The following is a 16,396-nucleotide window of genomic DNA, read 5'->3' as shown; positions in this document are numbered from 1 at the left end:
GGCGTCAGCGTGTCTTATTTAGAAGTCATCATTCCTATGCCGTACTCCATACGAAGACAATTACCCTCAACTGTGAGAGCTTCAGAAGGCTGAAAGGTGATAATGGTAAGTCAAAACTCATTTTTAAGCAATTCTTTGGAATTGACCCTACAGCATGGATTGTGCTCCTTTCGAAGTACCCTGCGAAGGCATGATCAGCGCCAGTTAGAACACAGCCAGACACGCTAGGGGAGGGAGTGTTATTGTTCTAGAAAGCATTTGATTGGACAAAGTTTCTCATGCCATTTGTGTCATCATGAATGTGCCTCGGACTGTCAAGTCGGAAGAGAGAGACTGCTGATTTTAAATGCTTATATCTTCCGAAAATGAATTTTATCAGCATTTGGAAGTACACTAGCATATTGATGACCTTAAAGGGAATAGACTAAAAGCAACAAAACTTTAATTTTGATTTCATGGCGACTTTAAGAATCTTGCACAAGAGCACAATGGTGATTGAGAATTTCACTAATACTCTACAACTGTTCAAAGTTTGAACCTTTAAATTTGAGGCTGAACCATGACACCACACAAAGACCTTGAATTGATAAATAATAATAATAAAAAACATCACATTTTATCCTGACATATTTATAGTGTATATATCTTCAACATTGTCCCTTCATAATGTTTATTTGTGATTTCTTCTTTCCAAAACATTTTATTTACTACATACAGTGCACAAAATAAATGTGTATCTATGTATATGTCTACTTTCACAGCATATCTAGTGCTTTTTATTAGTTGTAATTGATTTTATTTGGTTAGCTTGCATAAAGCTTGTACAAATTAGTAGGTAAGAGTAGGGATAATATTGACACTTTTAGATTTTTTTGCTTATGTATTTAGAAAACGTTAAGCCTAAAAAAAAAAAAAGAAATCTTTTTACTTGTCAGCAGTCATTTCTTGTTTCAAATAAACATATATCCTAATTGAGACAAAAACCATTAGGCTAGAAGTACACAAAAGCCAATGTTACATTTATTCCACTAGGCTGTAAAACTGTAATGATGATATGAAATTAATATTACAGTAAACAAAAAAACTTTTGTTACAAATACAATAATAGCTATAATGATTTAAAATCTATATATGGCTTTTAATATATTTTTTCACCAAAAAAGGTTTCTTGATAAGCAGTTTGATTGCTGCCAGCTTAAAATTTCTTGGGACATGCCCTAAGTATAATGAGGAGTTAATATTAAGAAGAGTCTCTGAGATTACAGGAAATACGTCTTTTAAGAGCTTAGTCAATATTGGATCTAATACAAGTTGTTGCTTTTAATGTTTCGATAAGTTTTGTTAGCTCTTCCTGACCTATGACAGTGAAGGATTGAAGTTGCTCATGGGGAATAATATGATACACTGTTATCTGAGGTGCTATGGCAGACGGTTGCATATTTCCAATTTTATTTCTGATGTTTTCAATTTTATCAGTAAAGAAATTGTAAAAGTCATTACTATTGTGGTGCGATGGAATATCTGGTTCAGTCGATGCTTTATTCATAACCAATGTAGCCACAGTACTGAATAAACACCTAGGACTGCTGTAGTTATTTTCTATGAGTTTGCTAAAATATGCTGACCTGGCAGCTTTTACAGCCTGTCTGTAGCTACAGACACTATCCTTCCATGCACCATAAAACACCTCTAATTCTGTACTCATCCACTTGCGCTCCATTTCCCAAGCTGCTCTCTTGAGAGCATGAGTGTGATCATTGTACCATGGTGCAGGGCTTTTTTCTTTAATTTTCTTTAATCGAAGGGGGGCGACACTATCAAGAGTGCTAGAGAAGACCGTATTTATATTTTCTGTGACTACATCAAGTTCTTCTGAACATTTTGGCTTACTGAGTATATGAGACAAATCTGGAAGATTATTAGTGAAGCTATCTTTAGTGGTCAAAAGAAAAGTTCTACCCTATAGGCTTGGATTGAGTGACCTTTGCTAAGTGCAGCATACAAGAGACGAGGTAATGATCGGAGATGTCATCGCTCTGCGGCAGAATTGCTATATTATCAACATCAATTCCATATGGCAAAATTAAATCTAGCGTATGATTATGATGATGAATTGGTCCTGTCAACTTTTGTCTGACACCAAGAGAGTTGAGAATATAAATAAATGCTAATCCCAGTGTATCATTTTCATTATCTATGTGAATGTTGAAGTCACCAACAAATAAAGCTCTATCCACAGTAACTACTAAATCGAACAGAAAATCTACAAATTCTCTAAGGAAATCAGAATATGGCCCTGGTGGTCTATATACTGTAGCAAGAACAAAATATTTTTTATTTATATCTATCTATGTCAAATTAAGCATTATCAGTTCAAAAGAGTTAAACCTATTTCCTGACCTCTCAGTAACATCAAAAACATCACTGTAAATTGTAACAACACCTCCCTCTCGACCCTTCAGACGAGGCACATGTTTATATAACAGTAACCTGGGGGAGCAGATTCATTTAAACTAATATATTCATCCTGTTAAAGCCAGGTTTCAATCAGAGTGAATCCAAACTATGATCTGTAATAATTTCATTTACAATTAGAGCTTTAGATGAAAGCCATCTAATGTTTAGTAGCCCTACCTTTATATGATGTTTATATTCAATTTCTTTGTTATTTTCAAGTTTGACATCAATCAGATCTTTTCTAAATGACTTAATGAGGGTTTTGTGTTTGCTATTTCAGGGAACAGACATAGTCTCTATATGATATCTAGATGATACAGTCTCTATGTGTTGTATTTTATATGACCGGTGTGATGTCTCATGGCAGCTAGTAGACGGATGGTTAAGCCAGTTTGTCTGCTTTCTGACCTGGGCCCCAGTTAGTCAATCACTATCACTATTAAGACTATGAGCCATATTACTAGAGAGGAGAGCGACTTTCTCTGGAGGGATGGAGTCCGTCTCTCTTTAGCAGGTCAGGTCTACCCCAAAAACTCTTCCAATTGTCTATAAATCCTATGCTATTCTCCAGACACCACTCAGACATCCAGCCATTCAGTAACACAAATCTACTATAAACCTCATCCCCACAATGAGCAGGGAGGGGGCCAGAGCATATTACTAAGTACGAGTACCGACACTTTTTTTAGTACTCGCCGATACCGAGTCCTACTCATTATCAGCAGTTTATTTCAGTTTTATCATCAAAATTGTGTTTAAATAAATGAATTAAAACTTTAATCATACAAAAGTATAATTAATTTTCAACATGAAATTGTATAATTTTTGTCAAATGAAGTGATTTTATACAGAACCTCACAGCACAATCCTAAATACAACACTGGAGTTATTTTTGTCAAATAAAGTGCTGCATAATAGAGCATCACAGGTGTGAGATATTGCTTGAATACATTACAGTTACTATTGATTTATTATTATTATCAGTAGTAGTAGTATAACAGTGAATATTACTGTGGCAGACAGGTCTCTTGCTCATCGTAAAGGAGGAAGCAGGAACCGGGTTTACAACCAAAAGACTTTTAATTCAACACAACATAGGCCTGGGTAGCTCAGCAAGTAAAGACGCTGACTATCACACCTGGAGTCACAAGTTCGAATCCAGGGTATGCGGAGTGATTCCAGTCAGGCTTCCTAAGCAACCAATTGGCCCGGTTGCTAGGGTGAGTAGAGTCATGTTGGGTTAACCTCCTTGTAGTCGCTATAATGTGGTTCTCGCTCTCGGTGGGGCGCGTGGTGAGTTGTGCGTGGATGCCGCGGAGAATAGCGTGAAGCCTCCACACACGCTAGGTCTCCTCAATAACGCGCTCAACAAGCCAAGTGATAAAGATGCGCAGATTGACGGTCTCAGACGCAGAGGCAACTGCGATTCGTCCTCCGCCACCCGGATTGAAGCGAGTCACAACGCCACCACGAGGATTTAAGAGCACATTGGGAATTGGGCATTCCAAATTGGGTATGTAAACTTCTGACTTCAACTGTAACTATACAGTAGCGATCTATTTCGGTCATACTTTTTTCATTTAAATTGAACTTTTATTTTTAAGTGTTTGTGTTGTTAGACCAAGGAGCTCTGACGCTATGACGGCAGATTCCCAATCCAGAAAATCCGGTCGCTACGTGAATCACAGTAATTATTCAACCGCAAAATGCTACTATATAAATAAATAAATATGTAGTCTGTATATGACTCATTCTAAAAAGTGTATTAATGCTCTGTCTGCTGTCATCTGCTACAAACTGAACATGCGATGCTCATAATAGTGTTTTCCGTGTATGAGCCAAGGATCTGTTAAAGGTATGAGCAGTTTGTGTCTCTATGCCTGCACAACACCGGCTCCACACATTCACAAGCACTCACATCTAAAATGCTGCATGTGCAAACTATCTATTTATCTAATTAAAATCGCATCTTTCGCTGTTAAATAATCTCACTAGGATATGACGTGATTTTAATCTGTGCACTGAATATTTACATAATGACATTCGTACGTCAAATGGAATCAGTTTTTGGTATCGGAGCATTTTTACGAGTATATGAGCACGGTGTCTGTGCATCCCTACATATTACAGTGTGTGACATTGTTTTTGCAAGATTACACGCCTCTTTAACGTAATATTTAGTGATCTCTGACTTGCAAAGCCGGAAAATGTTGGTGCCGACATGAATAACAGTCTTAGAAAATCTACATTTAGAATTAGCCAGCACTTGAAAATGTTATCTGATGTCAGATGCCAGGGCCCCGGAAAAACATTTTAAAATTATTTCCACATTCCTTACAATAGAATATCTCCTATGACCAGGGAACTTTCAACAGGCTTCTCAGTGGGTGAGTCACTGTGTGGGGAGAACCTGCTGGAAACTCTAACACGAACGGGAGAATGGTGTCTCTAACTCATTAACCTTCTCTGTCAGCCTGACTAATTCCTTACATTTATCACATGTAAATCCCTCACTACTGATGGATGAAGTGATTGTAAACATGAGGCATGGAATGCAAGTAGCGAAAATGTGTGCTGATGCCATGACTTACCACAAATGTTCCGCAACTGCACAGAAAAAAGGCAAAGATTTAGGATTAAACGCTGAAAGTAGAGAAAAAAGCAATGCTAAGCAGGCTAGCAGGCTACAAACACAGACTCGAGACACTGTTAAAACAATGCGTTTATTTCTCAATCAGTGCAATTCAGTATGCTTTTTTGTTTCAAAACTATCTGTCATTGATATACTGCCATAGAAGTTTCATTTTTGGGTGAATTATTCCTACATGAAATGATGATTTAAGAGTTAATGGGTTAAACAATGGAGGAGTATGAGTGCGACTGGACAGATCGCTGAGGAAATGTTCACTTCAACTGGTGCATTTGACTCCAAGGTATAAATCAAATCCAGCTAAAGTATATCCAGATATGAAACGCATCTTGATGCCAGGTGCAAACAGGGCCTAAGATGATACTGCCCTTTTGAGAAAAATTAAATCCTTGCGTTTATCTGAATTTCAAACTATTTACTTGATATTGTTGGACTTGAAGATGATTCTTGCTCTCTGTGACTGCTTGTGCAATTCTTTTTTACATGCTGCTGTAGATGAGCTGATTGGTTGAAACTCTTCCCACATGAAGAGCAGTAGTATGGTTTTTCTCCAGTATGAATTCTCTGGTGTGCTTTCAGGTTTTGTGACACAATGAAACTCTTTCCGCAGTGTGAGCACTTGTATGGTTTCTCTCCAGTATGAATTCTCTTGTGTGTTCTCAAGTGCTCTGATCGAGTGAAATTCTTTCCACAGTGTGAGCACCTGTAAGGTTTTTCTCCAGTATGAATTCTCTCGTGTGTTTTCAGATTTTGTGACTGAGAGAAACTCTTTCCACAGTGTGAGCACCTGTAAGGTTTCTCTCCAGTATGGATTCTCTCGTGTGTTTTCAGTTGTTCTGACTGAATGAAACTCTTTCCACAGTGTGAGCACTTGTAAGGTTTTTCTCCAGTATGAATTATTTGATGTTGTTTCAAGTTGCTGGCTGTAATAAATGTCTTACCACATTCAAAGCACTTATGAGTCCCCAAACCGGTATGTATTTTCTGGTGCCCTTTCAAATTGTACAGGCATGTAAAACTCTTTCCACAAGAAGAACATTTGTAAGGCTTCTCATTTGTGTGCACTTTCAGATGTCGTTTTAAGCATGATTCCCCAACAAATGTTTTATCACACTTATCACATTCAAATGGTCTTTCTCCAGAGTGACAGCGGAGATGATATGTGAGACCACCTGCACATGTGAAACTCTTTCCACACTGATGGCATGTGTAAGGCTTCTCTCCAGTATGAACTCTCAAGTGTGTATTAAGATTACTTTTACATATGAAACTCTTTCCACACTGATGGCACGTGTAAGGCTTCTCTCCAGTATGAACTCTCATGTGTGTATTAAGATTGCTTTTACATATGAAACTCTTTCCACACTGATGGCACGTGTAAGGTCTCTCTACAGTATGAACTCTCACGTGTTCATTAAGATCACTTTTATCTGTGAAATCTTTTCCACATGGAGACCAGGTGAAAGTATTTTTGGCTGCTCTTCTTTGAGGCTTTTTTAGTGAGAAATTATTTTTAGTCTTTGAGCCAATCAAAGATTCTCCTCCAGTTGTGAAATCATGATGTTTCTCCTCCACTTCATTCAGCTCTTGACTTTCCTCTTTCATTTTCATCAGCTCTGCAATGAACACAGTAAATTGACAAAAATCAGTTCAACAGGAACAAAATGTAAAAAGAAATCAAATTGAAACCTACTATAATGGCAGAACAAAAACATTCACTATTAATTGACTGTAGCTTTGCTGTGCAAAAGGCAGCAATTTAGTTAGTTTTTCATTTTTAAGAACTTCATACATATGAGAAAACTCAACTTTCATATAATTCTGAGTGTCCAACTTGCATTACGAGTGACGTGAACAGTATTTACTAGTAAGAAACTAGTAATTACAGTAAATCCAACATTGCATGAATAGACAATTAACAAAGGTATAAAATATTAAACCAGCCAGGAAAAGAAGCATGTATGATATGTGAAAGTGCATATTTAATTTTATAATTTGTTCACGATTATTCTAAATCACATTTTAGCTGTTTAAAATTTATAAATTCCACATTCTATCAATTAATATATGACATGACCTTTCACTGTCTGAAATAATTTGTACAAATTACCAGTATTTACACTGAGTTGATATTAATTTGTATAACAAGTGCTAAAATGGTACTGTCTCTTTAAGAAAACCAGCAGCAAGCATCTGATGTGTTTTGAGAAAGAGTTGCACAGTTTCTTCATCACATTCGAGAATCGTTAATGTTGGTCAATAATTGATTTAAATGGCTGAATGTAGTCAGATGACATTACATTAGCGGTGTGATATTTGAATTAGTTTACTAATTCAGGGTCCCCATGGTCACAGAAAACCTGGAAATATCTGGAATACCAGGAATTTTAAAGGGATAGTTCACCCAAAAATAAAAATTCTCTCATCATTTACTCACCCTCATGCCACCCCAGATGTGTATGACTGTTTTTCTTCAGCAGAACACAAAGATTTTAAGAAGAATTTCTCAGCTCTGTAGCTCAATGCAAGTGAATGGTGATCAGACATTTGTAGCTCCAAAAATTACATAAAGAAAACATAGAAGTAATCCTTAAGACTCAAGTGTATAAATCCATATCTTCAGAAGCTATATAATAAGTGTAGGTGAGAAACAGATCAAAATTTAAGTCCTTTTTTACTCTAAATCTCCACTTTGAGAGAATTTTCATGAGAAAATTGTAATTTTTGGGTGAAATATCAATTTAAAATTGTGATATCCAGGCCTGGAAAAGTCAAGCAAATTAATAAAATCTTAAAAAGCACAGATTTATAATGAAATATGGAATACTTTTCTAGTTATGCTCAGCTCAAAAATGATAAAATATTGGCACATTGCATTCTATTGTATACTAAGTAACCAATATGTACATATGTTTAATGTGAGTAAACCAAAAAAAAAAAAAAAACAGTTGAAAGCTATTTGGTTCGTTAAATGAAGCTTAACATTGTCTTTGTGTTCGTTTTTGAGTTGCCACAGTATGCAATAGACTAGCATGTCTTAAGGTCAATATAAGGTAAAAAAAAAAATGGCAAAAAAGAAACAGCTTTCTCTAGAAACTCATCAGTCAATCATTGTTTTGAGGAATGAAGGCTATACAATGCTTGAAATTGCCAAAAAACTGAAGATTTCATGCAAAGGTGTACACTACAGTCTTCAAAGACAAAGGACAACTGACTCTAACAAGGACAGAAAGAGATGTGGAAGACCAGATGTACAACTAAACAAGAGGATAAGTACATCAGAGTCTCTAGTTTGAGAAATAGACGCCTCACATGTCCTCAGCTGACAGCTTCATTGAATTCTACCCGCTCAACACCAGTTTCACGTACAACAGTAAAGAGAAGACTCGGGGGTGCAGGCCTTATGGAATAATTGCAAAGAAAAAGCCACTTTTGAAACAAAAAACAAAAAGAAAATGTTAGAGTGGGCAAAGAAACAGACACTGGACAACAGATAATTGGAAAAGTGTAATGGATCTTAACCCCATTTAGCTTTTTTGGGATCAGCTAGACTGTAAGGTGAGAAGTGCCCGACAAGACAGCCACATCTATGGCAAGTGCTACAGGAAGCGTGGGGTGAAATGTCACCTGAGTATCTGGACAAACTGACAGCTAAGAATGCCAAGGATCTGCAAAGCTGTCATTGCTGCACATGGAGGATTTTTTGATGAGAACTCTTCGAAGTAGTTTAAGAAGTTCTGAACATTTTTTTCAAACTGTAATAGTAATTTTTCATGTTATTAATGTCCTGACTATATATTGTGATCAGCTGAATGCCACTTTGGTGAATAAAAGTACCAATTTCTTTCCATAAGAGCAAAATCTGTACATTATTCCAAACTTCTGGCCGCCAGTGTACAGGTGCATCTCAATAAATTAGAATGTCGTGGAAAAGTTCATTTATTTCAGTAATTCAACTCAAATTGTGAAATTCATGTATTAAATAAATTCAATGCACACAGACTGAAGTAGTTTAAGTCTTTGGTTCTTTTAATTGTGATGATTTTGGCTCACATTTAACAAAAACCCACCAATTCACTATCTCAAAAAATTAGAATATGGTGACATGCCAATCGGCTAATCAACTCAAAACACCTGCAAAGGTTTGCTGAGCCTTCAAAATGGTCTCTCAGTTTGGTTCACTAGGCTACACAATCATGGGGAAGACTGCTGATCTGACAGTTGTCCAGAAGACAATCATTGACACCCTTCACAAGGAGGGTAAGCCACAAACATTCATTGCCAAAGAAGCTGGCTGTTCACAGAGTGCTGTATCCAAGCATGTTAACAGAAAGTTGAGTGGAAGGAAAAAGTGTGGAAGAAAAAGATGCACAACCAACCAAGAGAACCGCAGCCTTATGATTGTCAAGCAAAATCGATTCAAGAATTTGGGTGAACTTCACAAGGAATGGACTGAGGCTGGGGTCAAGGCATCAAGAGCCACCACACACAGACATGTCAAGGAATTTGGCTACAGTTGTCGTATTACTCTTGTTAAGCCACTCCTGAACCACAGACAACATCAGAGGCGTCTTACCTGGGCTAAGGAGAAGAAGAACTGGACTGTTGCCCAGTGTTCCAAAGTCCTCTTTTCAGATGAGAGCAAGTTTTGTATTTCATTTGGAAACCAAGGTCCTAGAGTCTGGAGGAAGGGTGGAGAAGCTCATAGCCCAAGTTGCTTGAAGTCCAGTGTTAAGTTTCCACAGTCTGTGATGATTTGAGGTGCAATGTCATTTGCTGGTGTTGGTCCATTGTGTTTTTTGAAAACCAAAGTCACTGCACCCGTTTACCAAGGAATTTTGGAGCACTTCATGCTTCCTTCTGCTGACCAGCTTTTTAAAGATGCTGATTTCATTTTCCAGCAGGATTTGGCACCTGCCCACACTGCCGAAAGCACCAAAAGTTGGTTAAATGACCATGGTGTTGGTGTGCTTGACTGGCCAGCAAACTCACCAGACCTGAACCCCATAGAGAATCTGATCACCTCCATGCCACGCCGAATTGAGGCAGTAATTAAAGCAAAAGGAGCCCCTACCAAGTATTGAGTACATATACAGTAAATGAACATACTTTCCAGAAGGCCAACAATTCACTAAAAATGTTTTTTTATTGGTCTTATGATGTATTCTAATTTTTTGAGATAGTGAATTGGTGGGTTTTTGTTAAATGTGAGCCAAAATCATCACAATTAAAAGAACCAAAGACTTAAACTACTTCAGTCGGTGTGCACTGAATTTATTTAATACATGAGTTTCACAATTTGAGTTGAATTACTGAAATAAATGAACTTTTCCACGACATTCTAATTTATTGAGATGCACCTGTATATAGAATTGATTTAGCAAAAAAATGCTTTTGAATCTAATCGAAAACCAATGAATCGTGAATGAAAATTTATTTACTTTCAAGCCAAAGATTGACACCCCTACACCTAGCATTAAATCTGGTCACATATACAAGTGATTTACTTGCATTTTAGAGGGCTGTGTATCCACATCGTCCTTCAGCAACAACACAGATGCACAAAATTCGTTTTTTCCCCTCTCCTAAACATCACATTAACAAATTGTGGTTGGGGGGGCCTGGGTAGCTCAGTGGTAAAAGATGCTGGCTACCACCCCTGGAGTTCGCTAGTTCAAATCCCAGGGCGTGCTGAGTGACTCCAGCCAGGTCTTCTAAGCAACCAAATTGGCCCGGTTGCTAGGGAGTGTAGAGTCACATGTGGTAACCTCCTCGTGGTCGCTATAATGTGGTTCGTTCTCAGTGGGGCGCATGGTGAGTTGAGCGCGGATGCCACGGTGGATGGCGTGAAGCCTCCACATGCGCTATGTCTCCGTGGCAATGCACTCAACAAGCCACGTGATAAGATGCGTGGGTTGATGGTCTCAGACGCGGAGGCAACTGGGATTTGTCCTCCGCCACCCGGATTGAGGCGAATCACTACGCAACCACGAGGACTTAAAAGCGCACTGGGGAAAAAAGAAAAAGAAATTGTGGTTTGTCCCTTCCAATCTTGGGCAGTGTCTGGGAAATGGGCATTCCAAATTGGTTGAAAAAGGGGGAAAATCCCCCCCCCCCCCCCCCAAAAAAAGAAAATTGTGGTTGGTCCCTTCCAGTCTTGGGTGGTGTCTGGAACTATTTCAATGCAGTCAGCATACCTAAGAAACACATTATTTTTCCACAGATTTTTGACGATATTTGCAATATTCCAATCATGGATATCTGAAAACTTAGTATGGCAAAAGAAGAGTAACACATGTGATAGATCTTATTATATTAATCAATTTTTCTTTTTTACTATAAGGTGCAAGAAACGTGAGTTATCTGAGGGTCTGATTATTAATGCAATTGGCAGTGACCATTTATTTGGCCCGGCTCAGAGAATTTTCATTTATATTGTACTGCATTTGTTCCTGTTATAATTATTACATAATTAATCAACTATTCTATAACCATTTGATTCTATTTTAATTCAATCATTATTAATTGTATAAGAGAGATTTTAGCTTCTTCGTGTGATTTTCATGTACTGACATTGTCTTGACTGTTTCTGTATGTGTGTGAGTGCCCCAAGATTAGTTGGCGAATCTCACAAGTTTTGTGTGACCTTGGTCATGCCCTAGTTAGGGGAGTATAAGACACAGTGTTTTTGTATAAAGATTTGGTGCTTGCTTGAGTTCTTTTTATTACTTTTTTTCCCCTTTTTAATAAATGATACTTTGAGCAAGATATCCAACGTGTAGTCTCCCTTATTGCTGCAGCTTACGAGCCGGCTGTAACAAAACAACAAACAAATTGCGGTAAGTCATGACATCAGCACGTTAACGCTATTTGCACTACATGCCACATGTTCCACCGCCTCATTGTCTCAAAGATGAACATCCTCATCCAACCCAAGCGTCGCCCCCAGAAAACAAAGGCCCCTCGACGATTGAACATCAGCAAACTAAAGATCGCTACCATTAGCCAGTCCTTTGCCAACACTCTGGAAGAGCACCTGAAAACCACTTCCATGGACAGTGAGGACATGGAAGCTAGTTGGGCAGCCCTGTGTGATGTTGTCTACAATACTGTCACAGAGATCCTTGGACCCTCCACCAGATGCAACAAGGACTGGTTTGATGACTACTGCACAGAGATCAAACAGCTGCTGGAGGAAAACCATCACGTCCACATAGCCTATCTCAGTGACTTAACGTCCACCTCCAAGAAGGATGCCTTGAGCAACATACGAAGATCAATCCAGCAGAAGCTGCGACAGATGCAGGACTCTTGGCAGAGTGCAAAGTCAGATGAGATTCAAGGATATGCAGACAGGCGCGACAAGAAGAACTTCTATGCAAGACTGAAAGAGGTCTATGGACCCACCTCCTCGGGATCATCCCCTCTCCTCAGTTCAGATGGAACTATGCTGATCACTGACAAGGAGAAAATACTGGAGAGATAGGCGGAACATTTCAACAGAATTCTAAATCGTCCATCAGCAATCAACATTGAGGCCATAGGTCGGCTGCCGCAAGTACCAGTCAACACAGCCCTTGATGACCCTCCTACCTTTGAAGAACTGCAAAAGGCGATCCATCTTCTGTCCAGTGGCAAAGCACCTGGTTTGGACGCCATTCCAGCTGAGGTCTACAAGGAAAGTGGCACTGCCCTGACTGAGAAACTTCATCAGCTCTTCCAGGTCATGTGGCAGCAAATGAAGATCCCCCAGGATTTCAAAGACGCTTCCATCATCCATCTGTACAAGCGCAAAGGCAACCGCAATGTCTGTGATAACCTTCGGGGCATCTCCCTACAGTCCATCACAGGCAAGATCCTCGCCAGACTGCTTCTCAATCTCCTCACAAAATACTTGGACCAAGGACTAATCCCAGAGAGTCAGTGTGGATTCCGCAAAGAGCGAGGTCCTATTGATATGGTGTTTGCTGCCAGACAGCTGCAGGGAAAATGCCAGGAACAGAACACCGACCTGTTCTCCATCTACGTGGACCTAACCAAGGCCTTTGACACCATCAGCAGAGATGGCCTCTGGAAGATCATAGCGAAGCATGGGTGTCCTGCAAAGTTCATTTCCATGGTACCACAATTCCACGATGGTATGCCAGGCAGAGTTCAGGACAACAGTGAGATGTCTGAGCCATTCCCTGTCACAAACGGCATCAAGTAAGGATGCGTCCTTGCACCGGCACTTTTTAGCCTTATGTTTTCCACCATGTTGACTGATGCCTTCAGGGACGACGACATAGGAATCAGCTTCAAGTACCACACAGACAGGAAAGTGTTCAACCTGAGGAGGCTGCAAGCAAAAACCAAGAATATGACAGACATCATCAGAGACTTCCTCTTTGCTGATGACTGTGCCCTCAACGCTGCCTCAGAAGCTGACATTCAACATAGCATGGACAAGTTCTCTGAAGCCTGCACTAACTTCGGTCTTACCATCAATACAACAAAGACTGATGTGATGCACCAGCCAGCCCCTGGAAAGCAGTACGTGGAACCCAGCATCACTGTCAATGGCCAAAGACTGAGAGCAGTGGACAAGTTCACCTATTTTGGCAGCACTTTGTCCTGTGGTGTCGTTATAGATGATGAAATCAGTGTGAGGATAGCAAAGGCCAGTGCAACCTTCGGGAGACTGTGTGATAATGTATGGAACAGAAGGGACATCAGTCTTCAGACAAAGCTGAAGGTGTACCGGGCAATCTTCCTACCCACGCTGCTGTACACCTGTGAGACATGGACAGTCTACCAGTGCCATGCCAAAAAGCTCAACCGCTTCCATACCACCTGCCTCAGAAGATTCTTGGACATCAGGTGGCAAGACAAGATCCCTGACACAGAGGTTCTTGCACGTGCAGGCCTGCCTAGCATCCAAACCATCTTGATGCAGACCCAATTGAGATGGGCAGGCCATGTCATTTGCATGCCAGACCACAGGCTGCCAAAGTGTCTCTTTACGGAGAGTTACTGCAGGGCCGACGATCCCAGGGAGGTCAAAAGAAGCGCTTCAAGGATTCGCTGAAGTCCTCCCTGACTGCGTTCAGCATCGACCCAGACAGCCGGGAGGAGACAGCCCAGGACAGAACCAAGTGGTGCTCCACAGTCCACAGCGGCTCTGTAACCTGTGAAGCCAACAGGACCACTGCAGCAGAGAAATGTCAGCAGGCCAGGAAAGCTAGAGCTAGCAACCCCCATTGGCCAGCTACCATCCCCTGTTTCTGTGCGCAGATGCAGATTGGCTTCATCAGCCATCTGCGCACTCACAGACTTGCCTTACTCCCTCAACCCCTGGATGACTAAGCTGGTCCTCATTGATTACGATGGACAAAAAAAAAAGACACATGTTTACAATATCTTTATCCATCAACATTGAGGGATTCACATGTGATAAATGTAAGGAATTAGTCAGGCTGACAAGAGAAGGTTAATGAGTTAAAGACATGCATCCAAACACTAGTGGAGGTCAGTGAGAAAGAGAGGCCAGTAGATACCGTTTCTGATGTGGGTAGTACAGTGAGCAACACACACACTTTGGTTCCAGCTGTAGAGCCCCTGCTGCAGGGCATCTGGGTGACGTCTCGCCAGCATACATACTAGGTCAGCAAAGCGACACCACTCTCCCGTTCCTGTTAGGGTTTCCCATCGATTCTCCCCACTCAGTGATGCACCCACTGAGAATCATGTTGAAAGAGCCCTGGTTATAGGTGACTATTGTAAGGAACGTTGAAATAGAGACTCCAGCCCACATTATTAAATGCATTTCGGGGTCTCAGGCGTCTGACAACAGATCAAATTTACAAGTGCTTACTAATGTTTTTCACAATGGTGCGCTTGTGTGCTTATCCTGGATGTCTCAACCGAAAGAAAAACGTGAGATTATGTCCGTAACATGCCTTCGCACTCAGCGCTCTCATGAATGCATATACGGCTGCTGACCAGAAGTGAGGATTTATAGTTAAGTACTTAAATATTTATCTTTTTTCACACAAAAAAACCAATCATATTGCTTTAGAAGACATTAATCACTGGAGTCATATGAATGATGTTTATGCCGAAAGTCTGTGATTTTTGGAGCTTCAAAAGTCTGATCACCATCCACTTGCATTTTAAGGACCTACTGAGCGAAGATATTTTTATATTTTCCTTCAGATGTGTTCTGCTGAAAAAAGAAAGTCGTATACATCTGGAATGGCATGAGGGTGAGCACATGATGGAAAAATTTTACTTTTTCGGTGGACCCTTTAAGACAACTGAGCAGCACTTTTAAAACGAGAATAACAACAGCAGGAACTTTTTATTGTGACTTTTGTGAGATTCTGACATGACAGTCGATTGTAGAGCTGCATGATTCTGGATAAATTAAGAATCAATTATTTTTTTGCTTAGAATAAAGATCACGATTCTCTCACAAATTCTGAAGAAAAATGCCTAGTATAATTTACTAGAGGTTCAGACAAAATGTTCTCTGCTTAAATCTAGGCAAAAATGCAATAAAGTTGTAAATCAAATATATACATTTTGTATGTCCTAAGTCCACAAGTGGGTGCACTGAATACATAATAAACCAAACAGCACTTTGTGATTATTGCAAAAAACAAAAAAAAACATCCTGTTTAAAAACTGCATAATAAATGTTTCTCACATGCTAAGTAAAAAGCAAAACGAGCAGAAAAAAAGCTTCATTAACAGTTCTATGTTAACTTGGTATTGCACTTGTAAACAAATATGAAATAAAACACTTTACAAAACATTTAATTTTTTTTTAATAAATATTAACAATTTAAATTAGAACAATGAGGCTTTCAGTGTTTCTCTTGTAAAACTTACTTCAAGCTTGTAAAGGAATTATTCAAGAGTCAGTAATTAAATAGAGAACAGAGTAAACAAGAGTTTTTTAGCAACAGTAGCAATTAAACATTTAAAAAATTATAATATAAAACACTAAAATAGGTTATTTGATGCAAAACGAAACTACTTAAATACTTGACACTCTTTACTGTGTAACAGATCTACATTAATACTGATTTGATGCAGTAAGAATACCTGAATGCCTATAATAGATAGCATGCAGCTTATATGCATTTAGACATCGCACAAATCCAACATTTTGAAGAATTTGTCCCGTCTGCTTATACATTAACGGCTGTATTTGCTTTAATATCTCGTCAAAACAGCACAGCTTTAATCCCGTCTGTTCACACTGATAATTCATTAACAGCTGTGTTTACATTAATATAGCCTAAG

The 16,396-nt window shown here is 39.3% G+C and overlaps 1 protein-coding gene across 1 annotated transcript in view; it reads right to left on the bottom strand.

The window, feature by feature from the left end:
• Positions 1-5,146: 5,146 nt before the first annotated feature.
• LOC127418540 (zinc finger protein 420-like) overlaps positions 5,147-16,396 on the bottom strand; it is a 59,641-nt gene continuing 48,391 nt past the window's right edge. Inside the window, exon 8 of the mRNA XM_051659119.1 lies at positions 5,147-6,723. Within this exon, the coding sequence (XP_051515079.1) occupies positions 5,519-6,723 (1,205 nt within the window). The 3' untranslated portion in view covers positions 5,147-5,518. The remainder of the gene's footprint in view (positions 6,724-16,396) is intronic.

The sequence above is a fragment of the Myxocyprinus asiaticus genome, chromosome 28 (genome assembly GCF_019703515.2).
Source record: "Myxocyprinus asiaticus isolate MX2 ecotype Aquarium Trade chromosome 28, UBuf_Myxa_2, whole genome shotgun sequence".
In the NCBI taxonomy this organism is placed as follows: domain Eukaryota; kingdom Metazoa; phylum Chordata; class Actinopteri; order Cypriniformes; family Catostomidae; genus Myxocyprinus; species Myxocyprinus asiaticus.
Note: the sequence above shows the minus strand (reverse complement) of the source record. Positions and strands in the feature narration are given on the sequence as shown.